This window comes from Seriola dumerili, unplaced genomic scaffold (genome assembly GCF_002260705.1).
Source record: "Seriola dumerili isolate Sdu_G_001 unplaced genomic scaffold, Sdu_1.0 BDQW01000052.1, whole genome shotgun sequence".
In the NCBI taxonomy this organism is placed as follows: Eukaryota; Metazoa; Chordata; class Actinopteri; order Carangiformes; family Carangidae; genus Seriola; species Seriola dumerili.
The window spans coordinates 10,383,586-10,401,745 of NW_019174307.1; the positions used below are offsets into that span (position 1 = coordinate 10,383,586).

An 18,160-nucleotide genomic window follows, 5' to 3' on the forward strand; every position below is an offset into this window, starting at 1 on the left:
GAAAGCAGTGTCACATTTATTAATATTTAGCTATGTCATTTACAATATATATAAAAAAGACACCAGTCAGAAATTGCACATGGTGGTCACTCCTCTTTGGAATGACTGATAAAGTCTTTTAGCTATCAGTTCTTCTCTGTGTCACCTGTCTGATTCTTGTAGAAGCAGATTTGACACAATGGACGACACATACTGTAAGCTTGGCTCAGCATGGACTGAACTTCAGATAAAAACAAATTTACATTGCAGGTATTTTCAGTGGGCAGAGGCAGAGCTAGACGCTTAAATACTGCATTTTTAATACTTCCTACTCTTTGCAACAGTCGAATAATTCCATGACTAATCATCTCACAGAAAGAAAATAATACAAACTTTCACATGAACTGATATTCACCAAGATAGCAACAGGCTACTGTACATAGCTTATTTTCAAGGGGCAATACTGCTGATGCTACATACAGTATCACCCAGTAATTCTGATACCTTCATGACAGGAAAATACTTACATATTGTCGTATGTGTCAACACTGATACTAAGCAGCTATATGGAAATATGAAACTTGCCTTAGCAACTAAAAAATATGAACCTTAACTGAGGCTGTAGAGCTAGACATGAATTTAAAGCCATGGTGTATGGGAAACATGGAAAGTTCTTTTTTTTATCCACAGCACCAGTTTCACAGTTTCACAAACACTACAATAATCAATCAGATTCATACATTTAAATGAAGGATCGCTTCACATGATATGAAACACACATACACACACACGGACACGTGCACACACAGACACGCCTGCACACGTGAGTGCATACAAGCACACGCGGCATGCAGATTTACCCGTGTGCACTTCCACTAAGCCTGTTATGACAAGGCTTTACAGGCCACGTCTGACAGTGGCATTAGTGACCCTAGAGTGCCCCCATTGCCAAAACTTTGCTCTCCAAGTGAAATGTCTCAAACTGATCTACCACCAGTGCTAATGTACACTATTAACACAGCATGATATTGGACTACTTCTGCTGATAACATAAGCATTTTTGTCTTTTTTGTGCATTGTCATTATTTTCTTGTTTTATGATTTTATCTTTATAGATCGTCATTATGTGGTACTATGGAAAACTTGCTGGGAAAACTGATAACTAAATTATTTGTTACTTTACTCTATTAAAAGAAACTACAAATACCTTCAGCTGATGTTAACAATACTGAAATTAAGTTAGTCGTTTGTCTGAATTTCTGAAGTGTGAATGGGGTTGTTTAAATCATCATAATAATAAAATAATAATCATAATTCGAAGTGATGTTTCCAGTGTGAATAAATATGTTTGAGAAACCAAAACATACATTTTCACATTCATGACTGAGCTTCTGTTCATCCAAATACTAGCTTTCAGCTTTAAGATGGCAGCAACTGAAAGCTTTAAATGTGCAAAATCTGTAGTAGGAGTTCCTAGTTTTACTTCTCTTTATATTGAGAACAATACGTACATGCTTATAGCGCTCGTTGCCCCATGACACTGTTAAAAATGGAGAGCTACCCTTGCAATCCATAGATCCTTCCTGCTAGTCAATCAAAAACAAGGGTTTAGCCTGAGGGTGGTGCCAGAAAAGGTTCAAGTTGTTTTGTAAATCAAAACTTGTCAGGCTCAGCTTTCATGAGTTTAAGCTGTACTCGATGACCCTTTTCTGTGCTCTCTTTATCTAGTGCCTATCTGGTGGCACTAGATGAAAAGTCCGGGCATCAGAGTTCATCTTCTGGTCTATAGAGCCACGCTCAATGGCTAACAATCAATAATAAGAATTAGATCACAGTTTTAAAAAAAAAAAAACCCTCTGATATATTGAGCTAAAGGTTCTCTTCCACTTGTAAATGCACTGCTGAAATCCTGTTAAGTGTGGAGCAACAGCTCTGGAGCTTACTGGTATAACTATATGTGTGTCATTTAAAACCATTCAGCACAAGTTAGGGCTTTTTTTTTATTTTTTATCCAGTATCCTTTGATTGTCAGTTAGCATGCTACCTACCCAGCAATACCGTGTTTGCTACGATATAAGATATGGCACAAAAACATCACAATGTGCAATTTCAAGCTTTGGACACTTAAATGTGTGAGGTAGCAAAAACAATATGTATACACATTAAACATATTCTTATTTCATATGGCTCTTCCTACCTAAAGTTTAGCTGTTTGGTTCAAATTGGTCAACCAGGTGTCTGTATGCAAAGCAGCCACAGACGCCTCCTACAATACTTTGGCACCAACAACAACAGCCTGACAAGCCTCTCTGCGAGTGAACAGTGTGGTTGTGTCCTGAAGAGGGCAGCCTCAGGCAGTTAGAGAGGACAGCTTCTCCCTGTTTACTCCCAGTTCCTCTTGTTGCACCGGTGCCGGCACCAGTGCTGATCTGCAGGAGGGAGGCAACAAATCCAACTATTCCTTGACATCCTTGATGACTGACAGCTGAGAGACAGTCTTCTTGACCCGTAGAGCGGTGAGTCGTGCAGCGGAGTTGGCGTACCAGCACTCTCTCATCAGTTTGCCCATCACACGCATAGCCTGAAGAATCAGCATGACAGTGTTCATTAACACAAGAGTCAAAATACAGTAACACTTGTCAGCTCCTTACCTTGAATAACATAAATAATAAGAGCGGCGGTTATACAGTATGTTAGCGTTAGAGTGATCAACCTTTTTGGAATAATATATCAAAATAACAAGAGACTGTCTAAGGGGGTGAAGCTAAGAAAAAGTGTCAGGTGTGTCATCCACCCTGTGCTCATATGACTTTGTGTATATTTGATGTATTTCCTCCCAAATTTACCTAAGCTATTGAGGAAATTTCTGGTTTCATACAACTTATTTCTGTAGTTTTGTCCAGCAATCCTTTCTTTATTAATAACATTAGACTCATCAAATGAATTGCTGGTTAGTCAAACTTACTAGGAAGGCAAAAAATAGATGAATGAATTAATAAAATTATAACCCAGACATCCTGGTTTGTCTTTGATCTACCTTACTTAAGGATTCAGTCTGCTTCAGATGAACTAGTATGTGTGATGTGTTCTGTTCTGAACAGCTGCACTTGACGCAAAGGCATTACTGGAAATTATTCTCTAAATCTCAGTTTCCAAAAGTTAGAACAATTGTCAAACGCAGACCCTCCTAACCACCTGTGTTCAACCAGCTGACGAGCACTTGGTTTGTAGCATACTGAGGCCATTTCATGTAGTTGTACTGTCAGCCACTGCGCAAACTTTTCCTGTGCAATGAGAGATTATTACCTAGATTTCCAGGGAGCTCACTTTTGGGTTTTACCTCCAAATAAAGTGGTTCAGTCTAAACTGTTGCCTGACCACTGGCATTTCTTGCCCTGCTGTACCTGATGTACCTGATTCTCAGAAGTTACTTCAGTGAGTGCATAACTCATCATAACTCATCATAACTGACAGAAAGGATGGCTATGGGGTGTCGTGTGGCGGAGTGGTCTAAGCAGGCGCCCCATGTGTAGAGGCTACAGTCCTCGCTGCAGTTGGCCCCGGTTCGAGTCCTGCATCGGACGGCCTTTGCTGCATGTCATTCCCTCTCTCCCCATTTCCTGTCTCTCTACTGTACTATCAAATAAAGGCATAAAAAGCCCAAAAAATATACTTTAAAAAAAAAGAAAGAATGGCCACAGCTTCAAAATGGAAATAAGGAATTTATGAATCACCGCTCATCAGCACTTCAGTTCGAAAATTTGTAGTGTCTGACTGTGTCAATCATTTATTTCTATGCTTTTTTGTTTTTAATTCAGTCTGTTTTGTTAAGTTCAGCACAAACTAGACCAACAGAAAAGCTGTTCATCATTCTGAAAATCTCTGAAAGCACCTTTCTGTATCACACTTACAGCATTGTGATTGTTTCTTCGGCTTTTGTGGTTGTCCTACTTACAAGTAAGCTTCGAACTGGGAAGTATCATGCTGTGCAGCGGATCTTCAGTCAGCATTAAAGAAAGCTCAGATGTTAAAAGCTACTGAATCATTTAGTGGAAATGATGACTCAGTGTACTCATTCAGTTTGTGGATTATAAATTCTTTCATACATTTACTGTAGACCTCGTGTGGTAAGAAACCACAATTATCCCTTAAGCATTGGGCTTGTTAATTCTGTTTTGTATCTCACCATTACAGTTTCATACACACACTAGTGATGAATTATATCTTATCTTATTAATCTATCTATCTGATGATAGATCAGATAGATTTTCCCATCTCACCTCACAGCTCTGCCATTGGTTGGGAATGCTGGGTCTGAGTTTCTGATCACACACCACCTTCCTCATGTCCTCGATGGAAGGATCTGAAGGCACCAGGTCATAATAAGGCAGCTGGAAATCTTCATGAAGTCCTGTTCAAATAACAACAAATGATGATTTTCTTTATAATTATGCTTTTCTTCACATGCAAGACTGAGGATGTGCAGTGTATGAAAAAACACGAGGACATAAACTACCTTCAATTAGTGTGTACAAGGGACACACTGACATAGCCCATAATGACTTACTGTTATTGGGAGCATGACATTTACATCCATGGAGTCATGTATGTACTATTAGCGCCACAGTGCAGTTTTCCTGATTACTTATCCATGGGATATTCATATAAATATCAATAAACAAGTGGGAGTGTACATATGTGGGTGTCATTTAAGGTACCCCTAACAGAGCATCTTCGGGCCAGTTCCCAGAACACCAGGCCTAGCGAGTAGATATCCGCCCGCTTGAATGACTCAAAGCTGTTCATATTGATTGTCTCATCCAGGATTTCTGGGGCCATGTACCTGCAGAGGACAAAATAATTAAGGTCTAATGTAACAAAAAAAAGTCCAGTACCCCTTTGATTTCCTTAATTGATTAAAGTGTGTGGGTTTCTTGTAAATCTTTATCTTTATCTTTATCTGTTTTCTGAATTCAGAGCTGCAGGACATGGTATCATCGTAAAATTTAGAGCAGCTGCAGAAAAAACAGCTGAATTTATCATGTTGAATTACATTTGTTTTTAGAGCATGTTGACTTCAGAGAACTCATGGCAAATCAAATAAACTGGACCAGGTTTGAAGTCACTTCAAACTTTGATTTCATGTTTCCATTTTGTGTGTGTTCATTGTGTGTTGCCTTGTGATGTACAGTATATCCAACCTCTTGGTTCCCACTCTGTGGTTGGCCGGTATGTCTATGGTATTGGTGCTGGAGTTGTGTTTCACGGCCAAACCCAAATCTGCAATGACTGCTGTACCGTTCTTCTTCACCAGGACATTTTTAGACTTTAGGTCTCTGTGAGCAATGGCAGGCTTCCCTAGAATCAAGAAGGTATCGAATTAGCCTAAAAAATATAGGTTTATATTAAGACAAATATTTTGGAGCTTTCAGAGATGGATGATAAGGAGGAAACTTTTGCAGGATTAATGGATCAACAGCTCAACCATCAGTCAAAATTAATATAAATGAACAGCTGAATTGTTATAGGCTTTACTGTGCAGATACACTAGTGCCAAGTTTATTACTCAATTGTTAGCCAATTGTTAGCATTGACTGATTGAAAATGTATGACCAATGAGTTTTAAGAACAAAATGCTAATTATTGGCTGATTGAAACTTCTCCAAAGCTGCTTTCCTCTGGTTTAGATCAAAGTGAACTGAGTGTTGGACTGTTGGTCAGATAAATCAAGATAGATCGGAAAAGATAGACTATTAGAGTATGAATCTGGGTTATGATCATTTTTCAAGTCCAATGATATTTTAGTATTTTGTGGCTTTATTGCTCACATAAGTGTCGTAATCCTTTGAATTCTCTGATATGAAGTCATTGTCCTTCATGTTCTTTATTTACTAACTACAGCCTTACCCTGCGTGCCAATGATCTCCATGTGGAGATGTGCCAGCCCACTGGATATTGACAAAGCCAGGACGATCATGCCTTCCATCGAAACTGTGTACCTGTTCAGGTAGTCATACAGGGAGCCGTGCTCATGGTACTCTGACACCAACCAGAGCTGAGTCCACGAGCCATTATCTGCAGCACAGAGCAAATAATACACGTCACACGTTGTCTATAGCTATAGAGCTCATTATACACCCTGATGTTCAAACACCTTTGTTGTCAGCAGCAATGAATCCCAGGATGTTCTCATGCCTGAGCATGATAGTCTGATAAATCTCTGCTTCACGGAACCAGGACCTCTCGTCCCTGGAGGAGAAAATCTTCACCGCCACATCCTCTCCTCGCCACTTGCCCCGCCACACCTCACCAAATCGACCTTTCCCAATGGTCTCCTGCAGGACAATGGTCCGAGCTATGGTCCTCTGGACCAGCAGTGGCAGCCCTGCAAGATACACAGAAAATAATTCAACCGGCAAAGACTATGCGCAGCAGAGAAGATTTTTTGTCTCAGTAGATCACATCTGGAAGGAATGCTGGAATGCTATAGTTAAAAGTCATTAAGAAATCCTGAAGAGTTTCTGATATTCATATGTAATCACTACATTTTGACTTGCTTCACTCGCCGAGAATGACTCAAACAGGATATGATCACAGCCTGTGCCCTCGTGTCAGTTAAGACAACGGGCGTTTTTTCTCTCACCTGATCCAGAGCCTGAGGTGCTCATGTCATAGATCAGATCTTTGAGACATTTGTCAGGTGACATGAGCATCTGGTCATCTAGAGGCTCCTCTGGGTCTTGCTTGTGAGCTCGGCTGTAGGCACAGTGGTGGCCCTGCACAACGCACACCCCTAGAAGGATCCCCATGCACAGGAGGCAGGACGGCACCAAGATCACCACAGCGAGCTGCAGCCTGCTCCAGCCGGGTTCTTCCAAAGGCCTCTCTGATAACATACATACATATGCAACGGGATAATGTAAATCTTTCAAATCCAGTATTATTAACGTACATGTTCCCTGAAATTAATAAGTAGAATGGGGAGGGAATTTGCGATTATGTTTTTTTATCACTGAGGTCCCTATGACTGTTGCGCCCTCTGCTGGCTGTTGTTGATAATGGCATTAAGTGTTTTGTGTACAACAGAGTGGATGGAAGTCAGCCACTCAAGTGATGAATATATTATTATTATTATTGGTGTTTTACAAGTGCTGAAATATGCTGACAGCCTTGTCTGATTTACTGTATAACACTTTTCTGACCTTAACACAGACTCAGCAAAAGTTAAGACATAGCCAGTTGGCAATCTTAAGATTTAGAGAAATAGAAATTGTACATTTGGCAGATGCAAAGTTATGTCTGCCAAAAAACTGTGGCAGACATAACTTTTCTTTTTTCCAGAGTGCCAGAAATTTTAATCACTGCCCATAAATGTCATGAATCAAAAGAGATACAGAAACGTGGTGCCAATAAATTTTCTCCAAAAATCCAAATTAAAAATGCATTTTTTTCTTACAACAACACTCTTTACTTAAATAGATGACATACACTTATCACACACAGGTGCCCTGTGAGGCTTTGTAATAAACTGTGGGTTTGGCAAAACAATGTAACCTGGCATTTCTATCCATGACCTTCATTCTGTCTGTGGGTGGACAAGGAAGATCTCAACACAAACAAAAATAGCAGAGCTGGTGGGCACTGTGATAATATCAGATTCGCAGATATGATGACAAAAGTGTTCACAGGGAATAATGTAATAGCACCTTAGCATAGCACTACAATTAATTGATAGGTTTGGGAAAAACAAAGAATTTTGCACTAAAAAGACTAACTTTGGGAGATATCCATTTGATTCGGCCAACTTGCTGTAGTTTCATATTAACTAATTACAGGACCTATTGACTCTCTCGGCGTACACATGTGAGTATTGTTACAATACAGACTTGAAAAACCCTGTGGTTCTATGTTTCTTGGCCTTTTCATCTTCTCAAATCCCCAAAGTATGAAATGTCCTCAGCAGGAGCCACAAACATGCAACATCTGCAGATGACCCAATATGCAGAGCAACCCATCATGAACTAAACCACAGTTTCCTAAGACATCTTTAGCCTTTTACCTAAATACATATCCAGTTGGACCTCAGCAGATATGGTGAAAAACAAGACCTTACTGTCCTCTGGCCTAATGGCAAAAGACCTTCTATAAACTGTAACTTTTTTCTTTTTTTTTTGCCTTTTGGTGACTGTGTATGGGACAAGGGTGTAATCTCAGCAGTAACATCTATATAAATGATTGGAACAGAAATAATAGAAGAAGACAGAATTCATCCCTGTCATGGTGTTAAAGGACAATAAACTTAACAAATCTGTAAATACAGCTACACAAAACCACAAACCACTACCTACTATAAACTCAGCTTATAACTGCAAATACACACTACCGTTTAGGCCTGCAGAGGTCACAGCACTGATGAACATGAAGTTTTTATGTATGAAAAATAAATAACACACCGCATGAGCTCACGTACTGATATTTAGCAGAGCAGTGGAACAGATTGATTGTAGTGTCCTCATTCACAGTCGACACCATCACAGCCTCAGGCTGTTGCCCCGACCCGTCTCATCAACAGTCCGCAGCACTTCTCACTTTAAATCTCCTATACAACCTCCACATTTTTTGAAAGTGACCATTCTCTGACAGTTCCATCTAACTCAAATTTATTTTACACAAATAAATAAGTGGAGGAAAAACACTTACATTTTTGTTTTATTTAGTGTCAAAAATTAAGAATGGACTAATTATTAGTAGTATTATTTCACACTATGACCAAGAGTAAATATTTTCGAATATTTTCGAATGTTGTTGTCTAAGAGGTGCAGAGTTCTAAGAAGATCAGTGTATTGTATCTGTTTTTAGTCATTTGCAATCAACTGGGGCTCCCCAGGTAAATAGATGTGTTTTGTATTTTTTTGCATTTACTATTTATTCTATTCTAAAGTCTGTGTGCAAATCAGAGCTGACACAATTAGTCGACTAATTGATTAGTCAATCGACAGATAATTAATCTGCAACAATTCTGATAAACAAGTCAATCTAGTTGCTTAGTGCAATTTTAAAATCAGTGAGAAAATGAGCAATTAAATGGATTGGGGAAAAAAAACATTTGTGTGTTTGCAAGCACTGAAATAAATATAAATGTAAAACAATGTTTTACAAATTCGCACAGTGTTTAATGTCAAATGTCAAATGGAATCACAATTTAAACCAGGCCACTCAGAAGCCTCTCTGCACTATACTGATGTTCATTTTTATGTTTTTATTAAGCTGCATTAGTCAAAACATTCATACGAACAATGGTCAAATGACTCTGTATAATGTGTAGGTTTGTTCAAGGTGACAGACTATTTGTCTTTTGCTTTTACGACTTGACTCTCATCAACCACATTTCCAGCAGCAGCAGAGAGCTGTTTTCAGCAAAAAGCTCTGATATACCCACTGTAGTCTACCTTCCTATAGCCCCAAACAGCAGACAGACAAAGTAAGCTGCTAGCTGGTGAATATATTGGAGCATGGTGGAGATAGGGGAGATCAAAACAGATGCTAATCATATCATATTACTCAATCATATTACTTTTACATGATAACTGTGTGTATTTTCAGCTTATTATTAGGTGCAGCTCCAAGCTGGCTAAAAAAGTAATGAATGCAACTTCGACAAATCCAATTTACATTCTTTATAAATTATCCAATTTACATGAGGCTATAAAGTATTTAATTACCATGAAGTGAAAGTAAATATACAAATAAACATAAAAATAGATATATATTACATTAACACAGCAAATATTCATGAGCCCACATGGTGAGTGTGACCCTGACCTCCCAGCATTTTCCACTGAGTCGTATATCCACAGGTGTAAAGTAATCTCCCTCTGCTTTAAGGCCAACTTCCACCCAGCAGACCCATGAGAGGCTTTTAACTTGCGGTCGGACTACATGCCTGACAAAGTATTTATTTATAAATCAGGGGAGGGAGGGGGAGGATCACTAACCGCCGTCCCATAGCCTCTGCCAGATTTGTTATGTCACAGGATCTAGTAGGATCAGCATCCGCCTCGTCTAGCCGGGGCCAGAATGAGTGGGAAATCCCACACTTGGGATTGAGCTGGTGCTGCTGTCGACTGAATGCAGTAACTACTGAGCAGTGTGACATTAACTGACGGTCTGAACGGATGAATCCACGTTCAATGAGAGATAGAAACAAGATAATCAGTTCAGAAGCACCACAATTTATTAAACCCATATTGTATTGAAATAAAATAATAATGATAATTTCAGCAGTACCTGGGTATAGGTGCAGAGTCTCGTTGTTGCAGAAGTCAGTGAAGCAGCAGTTCCTCTTGGAGACATTGCGGGAGCTGTAGCAGAAGACCTGGCCCTTCATTTCAGAGGGCGACAGACAGGATTTTACCGTCTCCTCCTTCCCATCAATCAACATCACAGAGTTCCAGCAGGCACCGTCTGCACTGGTCTCACAGGTGTGGTTGGTGCACAGCTGGCACACACACTTCAGACCTGAAACACATCGAATCACTCAAGATGGCTAGATAACAATTTTCTTCACACACACATTCTGGGAGTCAATCCATTGCTTTGAGAAATTGCAAAGAAAGGGGATATTAGAGAAACACTTTCATTCACAGATTGTCATTGTTAGTGGTCTTTAACTCTTCAGAAGCAGGAGGCTCCTGTTAGGTAAGGAGGTCTACACTCTTAAATGGATGGAGGCGGAGGAACCGATGTAATACCTCTTACTTTAACACCCAGATAATCTTGTGTTCTACTTGGAGCTGCTGTCATGCTTTGTTTGATAACACTGTGAGTGATTGATAAGAAAAGCTGCACCGCCTGCTCACTGGAAAAACCTGGAAATAACTGTGTGAATATTGTACATTATTTAATCAAAATGTTTTTAAGGTAGCCCCAGTTTTTAACCTATAATAATATAAGTAAAGGTCTCTACAGTATTCATAAACACATCATATAATATAGTTGTTAAATTAGATTATTTAGATTTAAATAAATTTGTTTGTTTATTAATTTTTTTAAATGAATATATTCTCATACTTTTTAGTAAATCTTAATGGGTGTCTGTCAGTTTATCTACATTCCAGTAAAAACTGGTGGCTGTTGTCTGAACTGTATGTGCTATGTGTAGTTAAGGGTTTGCATGCCAAGTTGGTCTCATTGTAACTAAGATATTAAGACCCAACAAAGTATTTTTTGTCAGGATATTTTGTCTTTCACCAAGCACCTCTTTACACAGGTTCATTGTAGTCAGTTTCACATAATATTTTATATATACATACTGTATTCATCATTGATAAACCGATTGGTGCGAACTGCTTCAAGTACAGTTCTAAAGAACTAAATACAGATATAGTTAATTCTTGACACCCCAGTTGTAAATCTTCAAGAAAGCTGATCCATGTCTCACTTATTTATTTTAATTGCTCTTTGTACAGCACTTTGTACAGCACTTTGGTCAGCTCAAGCTATGTTTCTATGTGCTATAGAAATAAAGAATTGATTTGACTTATTTTGTATTGGGTGGCACTGAATGTGAAACCCATTCGGCCAACTTCCAACAAGTCCTCATGAGTAGTGACTGTCTTGAAAGTAAATAAAAGCATTAAGTAGTAAGTATTATATATGTCAAGGGCATGTTACATGGCACTTTAATTAAATAGGGATTAAATAATAATAATGAAGATGATGCTAACAATAACATTACGAAATAAAGTGTAAAAACATGTAAAAGTAATTCTTGAAGAGTTTTGAGGACACTCAAAAGCCACAAGCACTGTTTGATTTCAACCTGTTAAAAGTCTAGCAATGGCATTTTTGAAGTGGAAGTGGAGCAATCTAATGTATTGCAATACTCTTTCCAACAAAGAAGAAAAACATTAATAAATCTTTTTTTCAGATTTTGGCAGATAAGAACAGACATTAAACTATACATTGCGCAACTGGAAGAAAAATTAGGAAACTTTCTTGAGATTGTGGTCAAAGTTCATGCTGTGATCAGTGACTCTTACTTTTGTAACTGGGCTTTGAAATAGATTTTCATGACCGATGCATGGATTCAGTCAGTGAAAGAGTTTCTCTTTTTTGTTGAGTTTTAAAAGAGATGTAAAGATGTCTAGGCCTTGAGAACTGCTAAACTAATCAGTAAGGAGGACAGGTTGCTATTGTCATACAGTTTAAATGAAAGATATAGCTATAAGTCATCCATGTAGCAAATTAATACGAAGTTCACTATATCAAAAAAGAACATGATAGGGCCAAGAATTGATCCTTGGGGCACACCACAACAAAACTTAACTAACAAATATGAAGAGAAACTGTCACTGAAAATTGCTCTATTAGAAAACTCTGACTACAGTAAGCACACAGAACACTGATAGATTGAGGATTACAAAATATATTGTATACAATGGGAGAAAAAATACTAATAAAACCCTAACCCTAATAAAAAATATTAATCAACTGGAAAGAAGCCATAAACTGTCCACTAGCTGGACAGTCACTAATATAACCTATCAGGATGAACATAGGTCCGGTTACAGTTTCCAGGGAAACAAAGCCTCAACACAGAAAATCTGGAATACTTTTGCATAATGTTTTCACTTTCTTCAGTTACCCACATTTCTATACTCAAACTGTAGGTACAGAGTTCATTCTTAAAGCACACAATTATAACAAAGTGACTGAATGATAAAACAAACAGTAATGATAAACAAATGATTCATATTAATTTCACACTCACAAAACATTTGAAATACCAGCCACATGGAGTGATAGATGGTTCAAAAGAAAAGGCTAGCAATGTTCTCAACAAATCCATTGAAAACTATTCAATACTATCTAACTTTCCTACCCTGTTTGTTTATTGTCTATAATGTAGCACTGAAGGACTTTGATTTTGTGCCACTTTATACTGAATATTATTTATGGAGATAATGACAATAAATTCGAGCCAACCTCATGGAACTCAGGCCTAAGTGCATTTGTGCTAACTGAAGATCTAATGTTTGAAAATGGGTCACAAATACGTTATATAGTATAGACATATCTATATAGATTAATACACATTTGTTGCACCAGTGAGAGTTTACAGCACCAAGATGGCACAGGATTGAGAGAAACAAACAACAGTGCCCATGTTCATTGAAATGAAGCAACATGTCACCTAGGTGTAGCGGTGTGGTGTACAGAACATTTGAGCAGGATAAACCGATCATTGATTTGGTCTTTTAATCAGAGTGATTTAGAGCTACTGTAGAAAAAAAATAGTGTTGTGTTTTAAAGGGCTTTGTAAAGCTCTTCCACCAGTGATGCTGACCTCTTGACAAAATCAAGAGCCAACGAAAGATTCGGACTTCAGGTCAGGGAGAACCTGACTGGAATACGCCAAAAATACTTTTCTTTTATAACATATCTGAGAGTTGCCTGGCAACAATTTTATCAAGGACAATGATTATTAAATAAAGTTTGAATATACTGTAGCTCAGTAAGTGATTAGTGTGAAGTGACAGTGAATTTCTTTATCTCTGTATAGTTTGACATAGTGAAAGAGCCACAATGAACAAAACAAACGATGTAAAAACAACCAGAAATCGATGAAAGTTACACAAATGCACGTGAGGTCTTACAACACAGTTCAAATGTGGAGAAAATTTTTCATGGAATTGGAGTTTTGAGGTGCAACAAATTAAATATGTCTTGAAATTGCTGTGCTTGGAGCTGTTTGTCCTTGAAGGTGTTAGAAACTCTTTTTGTGCACTGTGGACATGGTTTTGTAGGTGGAGCAGTTACCCTGGACAATATGTGTCAGAGATGGTGAATCTGAAGTAGATGGAGAAACACTTTACATATTTCCACACAAGTTGGAAACGTGTTCACATGTTTTCGATTATTTCCCAAGAACCCCTACCCGCAGCTCCCCTAAATCCTGGTCCTCCAATTGATATGAGTCATTTCCTAAAGGAACAAAGTGCATGTACTCCTGAACGTAAAAATACAACCAAGTATGTGTCACTGAGAATATTGAGGCAGTCAGAACTGACTTCCTTCTCTGAGATGCTCAGTAAAGTAGGCATGAGCCATTTGTGCTGAGGTAATCTTTGAGGGGGGAAGTACAATGCTAAAAGGACAGGGGAGGCCTTACTTGACTCAGTGTGTGATGTCTGGTAATGAAATTGGACCAAATTGACTCAAAAAAAAGTATCAAAGTCAGACCCTGAGGCAGGCAGATTCCTAGAACCAACATTCACAACATTGCCAACATGGAAGGGATTTTTGACAGGAGCAGAAAACAGGCATAAGTGGAGAAGCAGAGTTTGCCTATAAATTATTGCACAACTCGATGCAAGAAATGGTAACTGTACATTTGTATCTATTGTTTAAATCTGCCTATCAACTACTTTTAACGACCTATTAAGTAATTAATCACATGCAATTACTGAGGCTTGTACACTTGCAAAACCATTTAACCAAAGAAGTCTTCAGCAAAAATCGACTGTTATGAAAAGTACCACTTATGCATCATATTACAAAGGGAGCAATATGAGGGGTAAAGCATTATACAACCTGGAATGAGTGCATCTCTGAGAAGAACCGCACAGCTGAATTTGTGTGTTCAGTTATATTTAACAAAATAAAGTGTCCAATAAGTGCACTTCAATTATTACTCTGTAGAAAACAAGAACATCTGCTGACAGAAAGAGCCTGCCAAAGTTTTGACTCTTCTAAAATTAACCCAACTACCTGCTTGCCCCATTGGAAATAGGCTGAAACAGCTCCCACACATCTTGTGTGTTTCACTTTTTTCAAGTTAGTGTTAATGACTTATTCAAAGCCTGAACTATTAGCATCCAAAAACAAGGGAAAAGGTTAGTGCACTGCAAACACTGCTGTCTTCAACAGGGCACACCAGAACAAACCAGGTGACAACAGCAGTAGGTGCATGGTGTTTACATCTTTCCTGGGATACTTCTTCCATTCTAGCTGCTAGTTTTTTTTTGACTCAATATGTATAGGAGGTGTTTGTGTTGCAAACAGCCGATTATTTTCATTATTGATTGATCTGCTGATAATCTTTACTATTAACTGTCTGGTCTACAAAATGTCAGAAAATGGTGAAACATGAAAATCAAAAAAGCCCAATGTGATATCTTCAAATTGCTTGTTTTGGACCAACAGTCCAAAATCCAAAAGTATTCAGTTTACTATAATATATGAAAAGGAAAAGCAGCAAATCCTCACATTAGAAAGGCTTCAACTAGAGGAGAGTCTGCTATTTTTTCTTGGAAAATGACTGAAATGAGTAATTAATTATCAAAAATAGCTACAGATTAATTTTGGTGGACTGACTAATCAACTAATTGTTTCAACTCTAGTATGAATTTAGTTAAGCAAATTAGATTGTTTTTTATTATTATTAAAAAAACAATGTTAATCCTTGTTATACAAACAGGTAAGAGTCCACACAAAATGAAAGCAATCCTGCTCTATGAAACTAGTACATTTAAAATTTTACCAATAACAATAACATCATAATCTCACCATGATCTTACAGCATGAGTGGTGACTTTGAAATGGCAGTGAAGAATAAAACTGACAATATTCTACAATTTTTTTGAAAAGAGTGTTTATCTCGCAGGTTTCCTTTTCTACAAAGCACTCTCTTTTTTATTTGCTAAGAAAACAGGGTGCTTGTTGGGGGGTAACTGTTTCTTTTATTTCTATAACTGGTCTTTGAATTCAGAGCTTTAACACACAACTATATGTACTTAATACATCTTTATTATTCCGTACTTTTGGTGCTTTTTGATTTAACTTTGATTAGTATGAAATTATTTGTCCTTCGGTTAAGTTATATAAACTCAATTCACTCATGTTTCCTGAAAACAGCTTTCAAAAGTCAATTGAATAAACTATTTAGCCATGACTGTATACTGTCAGCAGTTTAATAACTCATAAAACCTTGACACAGTGTCATTTGCCAAATGAATGCATTTGATTGATACAACGCAAACCGAGCTACTGTACCTGCAGTCAGCTGGGCGACAGACAGGAAGATCAACGCCGCTTGAAAGCTCTGCTTCCCGGGACAAGTCATGGCAAGTGCCGCATCTGCACCCTTCTCCAAAGCACCGTTTCCACGCAGCTACTCTACAGTAAACACAACATCACACATTGCGGTGAAGTCCGTCGGCCATGCACCCCGCCACAGAAGCCTCTCACAGTAAATGAGCGGGGAGGAAACTGTAAAACGCAACGAGAGGTTTGCTCCGCCTCTGTTGACTAGGAGTTTAAGAGGATTAGCGCTGCAGACCGCTGATAAAGACATGTGAATGAGAGCCAGAAAGAAAGTGTGTTGCACATCCATTTAAGTGCTGCAGGTCCAGTGAAACACCACCTCCTGTCTGCTGATTGAATATGGAAATGACCTGTTCACTGAGGTGTCAGTTCTCACTTATTTACTAAGTGCTTGCGGTGAAAGGAAACCAGAACAAATTGTTCAGAGTACGCTGAATATGGGAAAGTAATCCAGAGTCTTTAGAAGGACTCAAAACGACAGACTACATCATTAACAAATAATGTAGGCTATAACAGTCTCATCAAACTCTGTACTGAGCAAAGCAGACACATACACACACTGTCCCAAAGGAAATATGAATATTCCACACTAGTGGGCCAATAAATGGTCTATGGTGACGTGGGTTTCCAGGGAATGGTAGAAATGGCCAGATTAACCTGTTTGGGGCATCCAGATTATAAAGCAGCTTTATTATAGACTAACTAGTACTCCTATCCTTAAATACCTGGCCCTGATTTTTATGTGCCAGTTAAGAGTATGATAATCTGACTACACAGAAAAGTTATGTATGTACCCATGTGAGCACAAAATAAACTCAAATAATGAAAAATCTAGATTTTGACCAGACAGGACCATAACATTGGGTAATAATACAGTTTCATACTTTTGTTGATATTGAACTTGAGAGGTGCAAGTTCTCTAACAAATTTTCATTTAATTAAATTACCACAGACCAATTAACAACTATGTGTCTCCTGAGGGACTGGCAGTTCTTTGCTTTGCCTGTTTGGTAATCCAACCCTAAGCAGCCTATCTTGCACCCATGTGGCTATTGCAATTCCTCTCCCTGGATGTGAGCAGAACTCAAGCACACAAAATGGGAGAAACCAGGCAAGACATATATCACTGCTAACATTTACCCCAAGCAAAGAGTAAACACTTTCAGGTATTGATGACTGAATTGGTCTGCCGTACATTTACCTGTATGCAATATGTGATTTACAGCAGGCCATGTGGGACCAAGTCGTGTTTTTGCTGCTCAGGCTCCATAGCAACAACAGGTGCCAGTGTCACCAGGGAGAGTGAAGGAGTGAACTGAGCTTAATCCCAAAGACTACACAAGCACAAAATGTAATTTTCCATGCATTCACAGCAAAATCGAGGCAGACTACACGTTCTATACCAACAGCACAGCTTTGGAAACAACAGGGAACGAGTCGTCAATAATAACTACTGAATCCATGTTCTGTTATTGGTTCAGAAAACACCACTAATTATGTAATTTCTGCTCCACATCACTGTTGAAATGGCACCCAATGTTGTAGTATATTACCAGTCTTCATCCAGGGACTATGAATAGATGAATATCAGGCTGAAGGTAGGAAAAACAACATTAAAAACTTGTACAGACAGTGAATGGAAAGTTCTTAAATGTCACTTTAAACAGTTAAAATAGTCAGTATCAGTATCAGTATCTTCTTGTTCTTATTTATCAACTCAATCATAATAAGTTATTAGTTACATAGGAGCCTTTCTGAAAGAGAGGAAGGAGTTAACACTCCTCCATCTGATGTATGTCATAATGTACAGACGTGCACAGCAGGTATCCAAACCAAGTACAGGACCTCGGGGAAACAAGATGCAATTTTAACACTGGTTGGGTCAAACCTCTGTGCTCTGTGCAACATGGATCAAATGATTCTGAATATGAAGACAGTCTAAATAAAAAGTCTGACAGCTGTTGATACATGCAAGCAGGGCGTCTCAGCACCATCAGGCATCCACTGTTGTGTTTCTATCATCTGGCCCTTAACTCTTGTAGCATATTAATCAGTCTGCGAACCACCAGGAGCC

General features: G+C 38.4%; 1 protein-coding gene across 1 annotated transcript; it reads right to left on the reverse strand.

The window, feature by feature from the left end:
* Positions 1-16,231, reverse strand: acvr1c (activin A receptor type 1C). Its single transcript, XM_022740467.1, has 9 exons — positions 16,036-16,231; positions 10,267-10,497; positions 6,623-6,865; positions 6,134-6,364; positions 5,887-6,054; positions 5,181-5,337; positions 4,698-4,822; positions 4,260-4,390; positions 1-2,560 (listed from the first exon to the last, which is right to left on the reverse strand). The coding sequence occupies exons 1-9, from the start codon at positions 16,103-16,105 to the stop codon at positions 2,435-2,437; spliced, it is 1,482 nt and encodes a 493-aa protein (XP_022596188.1). The 5' UTR covers positions 16,106-16,231; the 3' UTR covers positions 1-2,434.
* Between the last annotated feature and the right edge of the window lie 1,929 nt (positions 16,232-18,160).

What these genes read in the sequence shown, in the direction of transcription:
- acvr1c (XM_022740467.1), bottom strand. Translation starts at nt 16,105, where the DNA reads ATGACTTGTCCCGGGAAGCAGAGCTTTCAAGCGGCGTTGATCTTCCTG. An exon ending in CACCTCAGGCTCTGGATCAG is followed by an intron (nt 6,365 to 6,622) that starts GTGAGAGAAAAA and finishes TGTATCTTGCAG; the next exon opens with GGCTGCCACTGCTGGTCCAG. An exon ending in GGAGATCATTGGCACGCAGG is followed by an intron (nt 5,338 to 5,886) that starts GTAAGGCTGTAG and finishes TCTTGATTCTAG; the next exon opens with GGAAGCCTGCCATTGCTCAC.